This window comes from Urocitellus parryii, chromosome 15 (genome assembly GCF_045843805.1).
Source record: "Urocitellus parryii isolate mUroPar1 chromosome 15, mUroPar1.hap1, whole genome shotgun sequence".
In the NCBI taxonomy this organism is placed as follows: domain Eukaryota; kingdom Metazoa; phylum Chordata; class Mammalia; order Rodentia; family Sciuridae; genus Urocitellus; species Urocitellus parryii.
The window spans coordinates 43,948,864-43,963,100 of NC_135545.1; the positions used below are offsets into that span (position 1 = coordinate 43,948,864).

The following is a 14,237-nucleotide window of genomic DNA, read 5'->3' on the forward strand; positions in this document are numbered from 1 at the left end:
TTTGCTTTTGTCCCATTGTCTACTCTTCTTCCTTCCAGGGTTTTCTGTTAACTTCTAAGTAGAATCACTGAAGGCTAATGGACTGTTCTATGATGAAAAGTTTTTTAATCTTGGCATTTAATTCATATTTTAGAAATAGTTAAACTCTGAACATTTGCATTTTTATTATTTTATTGCCATTTTGCTTTTATTGTTAAGGGTAATAAATTAAAATATTAAATTGATTTTTTTTTCCGCCCCAATAATTTTACAAAGGTGATTTGACCAAAGTTTTGAAAAAGCTGCTGCCCCAGTAAAAAAAAAAGACAGGATGCTGTAGTCAGCTTAGCATTTTGGCTTCTTTGTGTCAGTAGTTGTTGGAACACTGAAGAGACGCTTCAAGAAATAGAGCTGCAAAATCCCAGAAAGAACAATAACAAGGCTCTGAACTGCTGACCACCAGTTCACATAGGTGTAGTTTGACTGGACAAGGAAAAAGTCAGCCATTTTCCTCATTCGTGCCAAGGTGTAGAATCGCCACATGTGGAAGACATTGTTGTGCACCTTTCGTGTACTCTCCTATAGGAGGAAAAAATAAAGAAAGGGATCCATTCCCCACCTATCCTCATGAGTGCTCAGCAGCACTAACCTATCTTAAAGTCAAGTAATTTCCTTATGATTTTAAGATATAGTATTTATTTGGCTATGCTGAGGCTCAAACCAGCACATTTTAGGCAAATGCTGTACTGCTAAGCTAAAACTCCAGCTCTATAAAACTATTATAGTTGATAAATGCTAATTTTGAAACTGGGTGTGGTGGCACACTCTTGTAATCCCAGTCACTTGGGAGGTTGGGACTAGAGAATCAAGGATCACAAGTTTAATATTTAAAGGCAACCAAGTGAGACCCTGACTCAAAAAGGGAGTGTAGTGCAGGGTAAGATTATGACTCCAGTAGAGTGGCTCTAGGTTCAATTCCTAGTACCAAAAAGAAAGAAAAAAGAAAGTTTTGCTGTATATGAAAAGTGGACTATACAACAGTGTGGTAGAGTGGCTTTTTTTTTTTTTTTTTAATATTGTGGGAACTGGGGATGTGGGTTGGTGGTATAGTGCTTGCCTGGCATGCTCAAGGACCTAGGTTCAATCCCCAACACACATACACACACAAACAAACATTGTGCAGTGCTGGGGTTAAAACCCGGGGCCTTATATGTAGTAGACAAATGCTCTGCCACTGAGCTACACCCCAACCAAAAAAAATTTTTTTTTTGTTTTTTTAATGATGAAACGGCTTCAGTGCTTTAAGTAGAAAGCTCTTTCCAGAAGATCTCTAGATTTAAGCATGTATTAAGCCTTTCATTACTCTTTTGGTAATTTCTTCTGCCTGCAGACTCTGAGGGACAGACAGTAAATATTTTGAGTTTTACTGGCCATCTCATCTCTTACAACTACAAATTCTGCCACTGCAGCACAAAAGCAGTTCATAGATGCTTATATTTGTCAAATAAGCATGACTTCAAATAAAACATCCATTTACAATAGTGTTCAGTCCCCAGTACCACAAAAATAAATAAAAATAAAACTTTCACTTACAAAACTAAGCTTTTGTGCACCAAGGAGACTATCAGGAAAGAAAAACTGGGCACTGTGGCACATGCCTATAATCCTGACTACTTGGAAGGCTGAGGTGGGAGGATCACAAGTTTGTGGCCAGCCTGAGCAGCTTAGCTTAGTGAGCCCTGTTTCAAAATTTAAGAAAGGGCTGGGTTGCAGCTCAGTGGTAGGTCACAAGACTAGTGTGCACAAGACCCTGGATTCAGTCTCCAGAACAACAAGGAAAACAAAGAATGAAAATGAAAATCCCATAGAATGAGAGAAAATACCTGCAAATCATATATCTGATATGGACTCCTGTCCAGGTTATGTAAGTAAAACTTAACAACTCTACAATACAAACACAACAACCTGGGCATTGTGGCACATGCCTACTATTCCAGTGACTTGGGAAGCTTGACAAAGGAGGATCTCAAGTTTGAGGCCAGCCTTGTCAATTTAGCAAGATCTTATTTCAAAATAAAAAGGACGGGGAGGTGTGACTTAGTGATAGAATGCACCTAGGTTCAATCTCCAGTACCACAAAAAATAAAAAGAATTACTGGCAGGAGTGGAGGTGCTAGAATTGTGAATACTTGGCAAGTTTTCTACAACTGAATCAAACCCCCAACTCAAAAATCCAATTTTAAAATGGGCAAAGGAAGCTGAGCATGGTAGTGCACACCTGTAATTCCAGCAGCTCAGGAGGCTTAGGCAGTAGGATCAAGTTCAAACCCAGCCTCAGCAATTTAGCAAGGTCCCAAACAACTCGATGAGATCCTGTTTCTAATAAAATATAATAAAGGGAATCCCTGGTACCAAAAATAAATAAATAAGAGCAGAGTATTTTTAAAGAAGATATGCAGCCAAGCATGTGTAATACCAGCAACTCAGGAAGCTGAAAAAAGTGGATCACAAATTCAAAGTCAGCCTAGGCAATTTAATGAAACCCTGTGAAATTCAGGCCCAGTAGTGCACTCTTGCGATTGGGAGACTGAGGCAGGAGGGTCACAATTTTAAGGCCTGCCTTGGTAACTTAGTCCCTAAGCAACTGGGCAAGAACCTCTCAAAACATAAGAAGGCTGGGGATATAGCTCAGTGGTAAAGCATTTCTGGACTCAATCCCTAGTACCAAACATACACATGGTCAATAAACGCTTGAAAATATGTGTAACATTAATTATTAGAGAATGTAACTCAAACCACAAGATTCCACTTCATACCTACAGTATGACTATAAAATAAGTGTCAGGATGTGTCAAAATCACCCTCATACACAGCTAATGGGAACATTTCGGTTACAATGTAACCCAACAGTTCTACTTTTAGGTAGACAAGGTAGAAACAATGCTTGGAGGCACATATTCATGGCAATGTTGTGGTAGCCAAAGGGTGGAAACAACTCAAAGTTCCCTCAATTGCTAAGTGGATAATAAAATGTATGTTCACACAAGAGAATATCATTCAGCCATAAAAAGGAATAAAGTGCTAATATGTGCCACATGGATAAACCTTGAAAACATGATGAGTGGAAGAAACCAATCACAAAGGGTCCCATGTATGATTCCATGTATGTGAAATTTACAGGATAGGGTAAATCTATAGAAACAATAGAATAGTGGTTGCCAGAGCTGAGGAGATTATGGGGGAATGGAGAGTGACTAACGGGTACAATTTCTTTGGGGGGTGATGAAATTATTCTGGATTAGATGCTAGAGATGGTTGTACAATCTTGTGAATATACTAAAATCTAGTGAAATGTGTATGGATTATTTCTCAGTTTGTGTGTGTATATACATACATACAGATAGTAGGCCCTATTTGGTTTGTGAGTCTTAGTTTGGAAGCCCGTGGAATAAATTAGACTGGGGTTGTGGCTCAGTGGTGGAGCACTTGCCTCACATGTGTGAGACACTGGGTTCAATCCTCAGCACCACATAAAAATAAATAAATAAAATAAGGGTATTGTGTCCATCTACAACTAAAAATATATATTTTTAAAAAGAGTCCAGGGGCTGGGGCTGTGGCTCAAGCAGTAGCGCGCTCGCCTGGCATGTGTGCAGCCCGGGATTCGATCCTCAGCACCAAATACAAAGATGTTGTATCTGCCGAGAACTAAAAAAGAAATATTAAAAAAAAAAATTCTCTCTCTCTCTCTCTCTCTCTCTCTCTCTCTCTCTTAAAAAAAATAAAAAGAGTCCAAGTCTTAAAAATCTGTTAAAAGGATTCACATCTTCCTGCCTGTTTGGTTTCTACTCTTTAATCCTTCCTCCAAATTTAAAATCAGTTCCCATGGATATCTCTCTCTCACAGAAAACATTACCTGAATTGCATCCAGGGTATCGTTCAGTTGTTTTCTTTGAATCTGTTTGTGGTCCATCTCTGGCCCTTCATAGAAGACTCCAAAGTTGACATACACTTGCACAGAACCAAAGTGATTTTGCTGATTTTTTAGACAGAGCTGATAATAACCTGTAGGAATTCCTAGATTGTTACCAAGTCTTTGGTCTCCCACCCTATCTTAAGGTTTTCCTGGAGATACCTGTTCCCCTTTTTAAATTGCTACTGCATCACATTCGTTTTACTTAGGAAGTACCCGATCCCATTTTTTAACATGGAGGACACTGCTCTAGTCTTACTAAATATTACCAATAATTATATTTTACTAAATATCAGTAACTTCAGTTCTATAGTGGATAGATAACAATGTTTTCCCTTTCTCCTAACCTGTAATTCCCATCTTTTTAAGATAACCCTGCTTGACTGTTGAAATTAAAGATTATGGTGTTTGCCTGTTTCTTGTATGTCATTAGAGCTGGGACACCACCTTGAAATTCAAACTAGGGAAAAAAAAAATTGATGCTTTGTGAATGAAAAACACTACCCTATTGGAGTGTTGCCTGCCCCGTGGTCTGTTCAGTGACTGATGGGGTTTCTATTAGAGTTCTTTTGAACTGGGTCACCTCTGTGTGCATCATGGGTCAGGGTAGAATTATAAAAGCATGGCAATTTTGAAAGGCAAAATGTTTGGGAGGCACTATTGGCATGTAGGGGGCAAAGATGCTAAACATCCTTCAGTACAGAATGAGTATCCTACACATGTGGTACACAGTGATGCCTCTGTTGGGAAAATCTGTCTTTGTTTTTTAGTACACTTGATTAGTTACTAAGATTGCCTGGTGTTGTCCAAAGTGGAATAAGCTTGATCTGGCTGTAGGAACTTTCTGGCTGGAGAAGTGCTTTGCTGTGGAGTGTGGATCTCTCACATGACCATGCATTTTCTTTTTTTCTGAATCTGCTTTTAAGTGACTGAAATATTCTGATGTCTGGAAAGAAATGTGTCCCCATGATAAATTTGTTAAATGGAAATCTGTATTGTAACTTGTTTCTTACTTTCTAATAATTTGATCATTTAGAGAAATGAGAAATTTGTGCTTCCACTTTGTACAGTGGCAGGCACCTGTAATCCAGCTACTTAGGAGATTGAGGCAGGAGGAGCTAAGTTACAAGCCAGCCTGAGCAATTTATGGCTGAGAGTGTTGTTCAGTGGTAGAGTACTTGCCTAGCATGAGAGGCCCTGGGTTCAATCCCTAGTACAGGGGTTGGGGGTAGATATTGAGCTTCATACTCAGTGGTTATAATGTTCACCTTGAGACCCTGCTCCCAAATTGCCATTGGAATGCCAGTGGACACAGTCTTAGATGTCAGAGGTCTCCAAGAAACTGGTTTTGGTGGTGATGGCTAAATTTTCTTCCTACCATTTTACCATCTCTATGTACTTCCTCATTATTTCCTCACTTTCATAGAAACCTCTGATTACTATAATAGCTGTGGGGATGAAAACAGACCTGTCTCTTGGACAAAAAAATTAATCTGGCCCCGAACATCCTGGGAAGTGCCTATGAGGAAACCCTGTGGAGTATGTGCAGTGGCAGCAACATGCCGGTCATGTGCCATCCCGAGTATTCGCTGAACCTGCCAAGACATTAAGGAGGGAAGAAAGATCCTGCTACATCACCAAGAAGCCAGCTAGGTGGTAAAATTGACATCCCATAATTATCAGCACAGTGGTTCTCAGTCTGGCATGGTACTGGCCACCCAGTCCCCCTTCTGGTGAATTCGGAATTGAGCTTTTTGGTTGTCATAGTAATGGTGTTGTGAGGAGCCACTTCTGAACAATCTACAATGTCAGACATGTTTCCAGCCACACAGCTGGGATGGAGCAGTTGATATGTACAATTCTGCCTGTAGAGTTCTTGGCTGAACTTGCTTGATTACTGAGCTCCCTGGTGGTATCCCAGATTTGGGCATTTGCTGCTTGGCAGCCCATGCCTACAGTGGGCACTCCATGGACACCTGTCCCCAAACTGGATCTTGATAAGTCCAAGCTATAGTAGCTATTGTTCTGATATAAATTCAAAGATAAGAAAAAGCTCTGAAAAGTTAACTTAATTTTTAGTTACAGTGGGGTAAGAGCAACATTATCTATTACTATATTAAAAAGTTAACAGCTTTTTAAGATAAAGAACAAAGGAAAGGAACAGCCTCTCCAGGCACAGTGTTGCACACCTGAGATCCAAGCTACTCAGGTGAGGCAGGAGAATCCAAAGATTGGCCCAACCTGGGCAACTGAGCAAGACCCTGTCTCAAAATAACAAAAGTTAGGGGCTTGGCTTAGTGGTAGGGGGCCTCTGAGTTCAATCTCCAGTATGGGATAAAAAAATAAGATCCTTGAAGTTGTTCCTGCTTGTAATCTCAGTGATTATGGAGGCCAAGGCAGGAGGATTGCAAGTTCAAGGTCACCTCACGGCCCCTGAGCAACTTAGAAGAACCTGTCTCAGAATTAAAAAAAAAAAAAAATATATATATATATATATATATATATATATATATATATATATATATATATATATATATATAAAGGCTGGGATATGACTCAGTGGTTAAGCACCCCAGGGTTCAATCCCCACCATCATCCAATAAAGGAAGGAAGGAAGGAAGGAAGGAAGGAAGGAAGGAAGGAAGGAAGGGAGGGAGGGAGGGAGGGAGGGAGGGAGGGAGGGAGGGAGGGAGGGAGGGAAAGGAAGGAAAAGAAAGAAAGGAAAAGAAAGGCTGGGGATATAACTCAGTGGTAGATCACCACTGGGTTCAATCCCAGAGGAAGGAAGAAATGAGGGAGGGAGGTGGGAAGGAAAGAAAAGAACAGCCTCTAACTTTAATACTGACTGTTCATTATCCTTGAACAATGTGGTGTAAGATCACAATATGGGCAAAAGTACTTGTAAAGAAGTAACTTGAACACATTTACCTTGCTAAAAGAAATAATTGAGCCAGCGATTCTCCAATCTGCCAGAATTTCCTCTAAAGGCTTCTAGTATAGCAGATGTGGCTCCCCCAACCCCATTCAGTAGAGCAGCTTTCTTTTAAACTTCTGGGTCAGTCTGCAAGTTTCATGTATTTTCATCCAGCTTTGTACTATATTCACGTTTTATTGATTTTTACATGCTGGGGACTCTGTATCTACTTTTTTAAAAAATATTTTTTATTGTGGATGGACACAATACCTTTATTTTATTTATTTTTATGTGGTGCTGAGGATCAAACCCATGGCCTCCCACGTGCCAGGCGAGTGCTCTACCACTGAGCACAACCCTAGCCCTCCTATATCAATTTTTAAAAATATATTTTAAAATGTATCCTTACTCCTCTCATCCCCAAATCCAAATCAATGCAATGGTTGCCTCTCCAGAAATTTGTCCCATGGCTTTGAGCACACTTCTGCAGCCCCAGTTTGAGAAGCCAAGCCATATGTTTGAGCTACCATTGGCAATTATTCTCCAGCTCTCACCTAGAGTTTCCCTCTAACTACAGGTCTGTTTCAACAAGTTGGGATCACAGCATAATAGATAGCTAGAATTTGGTTTGATCTAAACCTGACTCATTTTACAAAAGGAAAAAATAGTCCCCAGTATGGCCAGAGAAACCCAAGTACCTCATAACTGAAATAGAAGTATCCAGTTTGGTGGGCAAATTGCCAAAAGCATTCTGTGCTTCCTGGAGGGATCATAATAGCAAAGTCATGTCGATCAGCTCTGTGGAAGAGCGGTTGGTCCCCAGAGCCTCTTAAGGGTTCTGTCTTCTGGCTCCTAGCAGATATCACTAGATTCAGAATCAGTAGCCAAGCCCCAAGGAGTAAAGGGGACATGCTGCTTTCTGTAGACTCCTGCAGGTGAACTGCTTGAAGCCCTGTGGATCCAAGTAGTTCTGATAACCACTGGGCTAATCATTAACCTAGGTTACATTTCAGCCAATTTTAGGGTTAAAATAAATATGCTGTGATAGAACTACCATAGAACTCCCATGTTTGGCTCATGGAAGAGTTTTTTCTTTTGCCTCAAAAATTAAGTGGTTTAATAGACCTACTCCATGGTGATAAAATCTTCTACTTCATCGGATTTTTACCCATTCCTTAGGCCATCATATTTCAGTTCTTGCTTCTTGGGGATGAAATATTGGATAAAATTCATTTACAACCATCTAAATATACTGAAAAAGGTTGGCTGGAGGGTTTTTTTTGGTTTTTGTTTTTAATTCATTACATGTTACCAGGTGATACCTCTTGCTCCTATAAAATACTTGGAGCAATGTGTTTCAACAGTTTTCTACCTAGAACTACAGTTTAGAGCAAAGCATAACATGTGTGAGCAAAAGTTTAAATGGATGAATAGAGTGACAAAGGCAGCAGCCAGTCCCTTCTACTTGATAGTCCTCTTCCTTAACTTCAACTTGACACATTCATCTAAAGCTATCCAAACCCCATTTAATGATGACACTGTTCAAATCCTCTGACTTTGTTTCATCTCTTATTCATAACCTTTTCAGCACTGGACAGGAGATCAAAAAAAAAAAAAGCCATCCAAAATCCACTTCAAGACTATTGTCCAAATCCTCAATCTTTTTTCTTTTATTGATGACTTCAAATATCCACTGACTTCATGGCAGGCACTGAGCTAAGAAATTTACCTGCATCTTACTTGAGGTACTGTGATCTATCGTCTTAGAGATGGGGACATGACATTCAGATTTGAGGGGCTGGCTTACAGTCAACAAATAGAGCTGGCAGGGCTGGTACCTTGATGGGGGCTCATGCTCTTAACCTCCAGGACAGTGTTTTTCAGACTGTCAGTTTCTGTATTCTAATGTCTAAACTTTCCAAGCTTTACAACTAATAAGCAGAGAACAGACCTCATATAAGTGTGGTTCAGTTCCAGCCACAATCAGATGGCATCCCAGCACTAGGGAGGCACAGTGGTTCTGCAGTGGACTTGCTGAAGTCAAGGCAGGAGAGCCTGAGGCCACGTCAGTAACAGTGGCATAGGTACCCAAGCCCTGCTGCCACCATAGTACTTACACCATTCATGTCGGGAGCAGCAACTGGCTTCAGCTAAATAATCATCAGTTCATGAAGTTTTATACTTCTAAAGAAGCCATAAGCAGAGTCCTATGTTGGTACACATTTCAATAACAACATAATAAAAATAACACTAAAGTTATATGAAAAAAAAAGGTTAATGGAACTATACATTTCTTATAGTATTTGGTTTTGTTTTTTGTGACACTGGGATTAAACCCAGCAGTGCTCTGCCACTGAGCCACATCACTTGCCCTGTGTAAGACAGGATCTAAGTTGCCCAGGCTCATCTTGAACTTGTGATCCTCCTGCCTCAGCCTCCTGAGGAGCTGGAATTACAGGTATGTACCACAGTGCCTGGCTTCATTTTCCAAGTTTGATACACACTGATTAAGATACTTTGCTTCCCTGAATGCATCACCATTAAATGATGGGGGGGTGGAGTCAGGGGAGGAAAGCTTTCTGGACTCTAATCCAGTTTGGAGAGAGACTACAACTCACTATAACCAGAAGGCAGCTAGGCCAAGAGGAGCTTAAGTTTTCACCTTTTCCCTGCCTTCATTTGGGTTTAGCTGGTAGAAAAACAGATCAAACCCCAGAACACACAGTAAAAGATAATAAAGCTATGCAAAGTTTCTAACTTGTAACTAAATGATAAATTTAAAAATTTTAGCATATCTTGAAGCTTTGCCTTTCACTCAAAAGAAAGTAAGGGGAAATTCTTCTGTCCCCCAAAAAGCATGTTACATGAGGAAATGGACAAATTAAGAGGAAACTTCCACATTGTCTGACATGGCTTCCAAGGATTAGAACATCCAGTACAGTTTGACAACAGCTTTTTTTTTTTTTTTTTTCCCCATGGTGCTAGGGATTAAACTCAGTGGTTGGCCTTGAATTTATAATCCTTCTGCCTCAGTCTTCCAAGTAGCTGGGTTTATAGACATGCACCACTGTGCCTGGCTAACTTCAGTTTCTTGATCAATGTATGTAGTTCAGCAAAGTTTGTTCACAATTTCACTACCTGCATCTGTGAAAACATGCTGTGCTGCAATTAAACAACTACTTAAATTTGAGAGAAGCAAGACTTTAATGAAGAATGCTACAAGTATGGACAATAATTAGTTCTCATATTTTAAAAAAAGATTACAGAAAACACTTTCTGAAAGTTTTTGCTAAAAAGACAATCTTTAAGGATGTCAGAGAGAGACAGCAAGCACAACACAGTACAAAAGGAGAAGGGAATGTTGAATTCCAGTGCAAGACACTAACACAGCACAATTAGGGAATAGGCAGAAGCAACCGGTTCACAAAGAATGGAATTAGGTATTTATATTCAATCAGGATTTTTTTTTAAGCTTTCGAAGTCCAGCATAAGGAAGAAAACTGAAAAGGGAGGTGGGACTTAGGGGGCTAAGCTTATCTACAATCACCATTTTACCAAGAAAACACACTGGTTCAACCACATGAGAAGTGGCGGATAAACCTGCCAATGTAGCACAGCACATATTAAAAGCAAATGCCAAGGCAGTCAGATCTATGGTTGATTTCACAGGTGGCTAAACAGTTTTTAAAATGATTCCACAAGGACTGATCTCTCATCAACCTGGGCTCAAAATCAATGGAGTTCCTTTGCATTTGCATCAGAAGGCCAAAACTTTACGAGCAACAAGTTCACTCCAGATGATGCTCCTGTTGCTGGATTTAACAGGTCATGAAATCATAAGTGACTCCAACAGACTCCACCATTTCCTAGAAGATTCTACAGATTACTGGGGATTTAAATTTAAGCAAACCACTAAAGAAGGGAAACACTAATGGTATTGTGGCACTGTACAAGCTGTGCCTGTCACCTCTGCCAAGGACACAAAGTAGGCTTGGCTTTGCTTCTTAGTTCTTAGCTCCATGATCTTCAAAAGTAATGAAATGGACCTGGGACCTCCCCCATATTGAAGAAGGTTGCCCACAATTCTCATCCCAGCCCAGCTTCTGAAAGAAACAGCAGGGATTATTATTAGGAACCATGCTCCTGTGAATCCTGGGAAAATGAAAGCCTGCTTCAGTTCATGCCAAGTTTTTTCATGGTCCGCCAGCGATCCTTAATCATCACAGCTGTTCGGTTAACAAACGGATAATTTTTAGAAATGGCAGCCCAGTTTCCTTCCCCGTATTTATGTACTCCAGCCTTGACCCACTCACTTTCTTCTACAGTCCACTTCTGCAAAAGAAAACCAAGAGTTATCAAAGCCTGTCTCTATTCACATGTTCTCCAAAATAGTAATGAGGTAAATTCAAGAATCACAGGAGAGAGCTAGGGGTGTAGATCAATGGCAGATGCTTGCCTAGCATGTAGGATTTTGGTTGATCCAGAGAGAATAATTTGAACCTAAAAGGAGGGTTGTTTTTTTTTTTTTCTCTCCCTTTTGGTACCAGTGATTGAATTCAGGGGCACTTAATCATTGAGCCACATCCCCAGCCCTTATTTTGAGACAGAGTCTCCCTGAGTTGTTTAGGGTCTTGCTAAGTTGCTAAGATGGCTTTGAACTTGTGATCCTCCTGCCTCAGCTTCCCCAGCCACTGGGATCACAGGTGTGTACCACTGGGCCCAGTTATGTTCTTAAAACATGGTTAAGATATTAAATGAACGCTACAGATTGGACATTTGGTAAATTTCCTGCCATCTCGTTCTCGACTAATAATCATTTCTGTTTTCCAAACTTCAAAAATGTATGTGATCCAGAAAGTATGTCAGACTCTCCAAATTTTTTTTCTAGAGAGTAGCTATTGTCCATTGGCAATCCTTCTTTGAATTATCTCAAAAAAAAAAAAAAAAAAAAACTTTGGTTACCAGAGGCATGGGTAGTTGAGGCCTATAAGAAGGGGAATTGTTTACCTCTTTTCTAATCACAAAATCTGTATCAGAGAATTTTAAATTACCTGCTTTTTTGTTATACTGGTTGCACTATCTTCCTCTGGTACTGCTGGAAAACATTAAAAGTAGACTCATGTTAGAGTTCACCTTTCTCTTCACAAATCACAAGAAGAAAACAAGTGTCCCCATAGGGAACACTTGATTCAAATTTCACAAACATTGAGAAAGAAAGGACACCACTAAATGATAATTTATTCTTGTCCTTTGCAAACATTAGTAATTTCAGCCCATGAGAATCTGTTACAAATCAAGTGCTTTACAAACAGTCTTCCAATAAATGTTGGTTAATGATGGAGTTCAGCCTTTTTAAATTAAGACTATCATTGTTTAAAATTATTGAGGGAAAATCATACATAATACCTTGATGTATTTGTATGTGTGTGTATATATATATATATATATCATATATACATATATAATTTCTAGTTTATAACCCTTTGCTAACCGATGCTTTGAAATAACAGTTTTATTATTTTATGCCCAAATTTTCAAGTCCTTGATCCTCCCATGAAAAAGAGGTCAGACATAAAAAAAAAAAATGCACCAAGATGATTTTTTTTTAAAAAGGTCAGAGAGCGATAGGAGGGTATAAAAGTATAAACCACAGGACATTTCAGGCAATGGGAGGCCACAGAAAAGCTTCAAGAAGAGACAATTCTGTATAAACATGAAACTTGCCAGAGTGGGTGCCTTAGCAGATGTCACTGTCCTAAATAACGGAGGTAAACAAAAGGATACTTACAGGACAGACTATTTATAAGGGGAAAAAACCTTCATAATTATAAAGTATACAACAGTGGAAGCAGATTTCTAAAACTGACAAATCTGCATTGGAAATGGGTATTTTCTAGAACTTTTATATTCTGTTGTTTTTAGACATTTAATGTCATTCTTACTGTTTTTCTGTTACTTCCCCCATTCTCCATGTGGGTGTTTTTTGAGTTTTTTTTTTTTTTTTTTTTTTTTTTGGTATGTGTGAGTGTGTTTTGGGGGGGTACCAGAGATTGTACTCAGGAGCACTTCACCTCTGAGCTACATCCCCAGCCCTATTTGTATTTTATTTAGAGACAAGATCTCACTGAGTTGTTGGCTTTGAATTCACAATCCTCCTACCTCCTACCTCAGCCTCCCAAGCCACTGGGATTATAGGCTTGTGTCACTGTGCTTGGCCTCCATGTGGTCTTTTTTTTTTTTTTTTAAACAAAGTCCATAGCCTGAGACTTACCATACCTTCCCACTCACCTCTGCCTCTTCCTCTCAAGGCTCTAGCTATGTTGCTATTCTTTTTTTTTTTTTTAAATATTTATTTATTTATTTTCATTTTTGGCGGACACAACATCTTTGTTTGTATGTGGTGCTGAGGATCGAACCCGGGCCGCATGCATGCCAGGCGAGCGCGCTACCGCTTGAGCCACATCCCCAGCCCCCTCCATGTGGTCTTGATCTTACCAATTACATTTCCATCAATCAAGGTACTTTATAAGGAAATCTTTGGGACTGGCAAATGATTATTGTTGCTATGTTAAGAAAGTATTTAGAAAACCCCAAATGAAGATTTAGCACTCATGTATCTCCATCAGAATCTAAAATATGTGGTGGGAGAGATTCGAATGCAAATGCTATTAATTTGGGTATTAATTAGGGAAAAGTAAAGCCTATTACCATATATTATACACACACACACACAATCACAGATAAGAGGTTTTTTTTTTTATTTTACTTAAAAAAGAATGCAGCAATGACCTTTATACTGTCTTTATTAAATACCCTAGGGTTCATTAAAACGGTCTCCATTGTTTAATAGGAAAGGACATAAAACTAACTCTTCATGAAATCAAATGAGGTCAGGAACTTACTTTTTCTAGTTTGGAGACAGCAGCTTCTGGAACATGAATGATGAGAATCATAGCAAATATTAAGGAGGGACCACAGGGAATTTGTAGCTTACCCTGAACTTGAAACAGTTCATCTTCTTCCACCCAAGTCTCTTTTTCTTCAACTCCATTGGAGCTGTTCCACTTGCGTTTGGATACTCTGAGGGGAGATCAATGAGGACAAGGTATGAAATATTCATCCCAGTCACCCCACGTTCTGATCTTGGCTCACTCGTGGCACTCATTTAGGGTTCACCTATATACAACGCCCGAATGCACTGTCCCTTCCCCTGGACTGGCCAGGCATCTCAACATAAACATCCCTCATGCTGCAAAAGCATCCCTCTAACTCAGCACCAAGTATTTCAGCATCCCCTCAATTTCTGTTCTCTTCCTTGGTGTTTTGTTTTGGTTGGTTGGTTTTGATTGTCTTCAAGGTCCCTATTCTTCG

The 14,237-nt window shown here is 39.6% G+C and overlaps 2 protein-coding genes across 4 annotated transcripts in view; both read right to left on the reverse strand.

The window, feature by feature from the left end:
- Positions 1-195: 195 nt before the first annotated feature.
- Positions 196-7,777, reverse strand: Tmed6 (transmembrane p24 trafficking protein 6). Its single transcript, XM_026404469.2, has 4 exons — positions 7,565-7,777; positions 5,421-5,547; positions 3,896-4,044; positions 196-558 (listed from the first exon to the last, which is right to left on the reverse strand). The coding sequence occupies exons 1-4, from the start codon at positions 7,775-7,777 to the stop codon at positions 325-327; spliced, it is 723 nt and encodes a 240-aa protein (XP_026260254.1). The 3' UTR covers positions 196-324.
- A 2,280-nt stretch (positions 7,778-10,057) lies between these two features.
- The window catches only part of Terf2 (telomeric repeat binding factor 2), a 28,516-nt gene continuing 24,336 nt past the window's right edge, over positions 10,058-14,237 (reverse strand). Inside the window, exons 8-10 of one of the 3 annotated variants that reach the window (XM_026404525.2) lie at positions 13,861-13,946; positions 11,918-11,958; positions 10,058-11,198 (exon numbers count right to left, since the gene is read on the reverse strand). In XM_026404525.2, the coding sequence (XP_026260310.1) occupies positions 11,040-11,198; positions 11,918-11,958; positions 13,861-13,946 (286 nt within the window). In that variant the 3' untranslated portion in view covers positions 10,058-11,039. Of the gene's footprint in view, positions 11,199-11,917; positions 11,962-13,860; positions 13,947-14,237 lie in introns of all 3 variants that reach the window. The other 2 variants (XM_026404523.2, XM_026404526.2) reach the window with 2 other exon arrangements.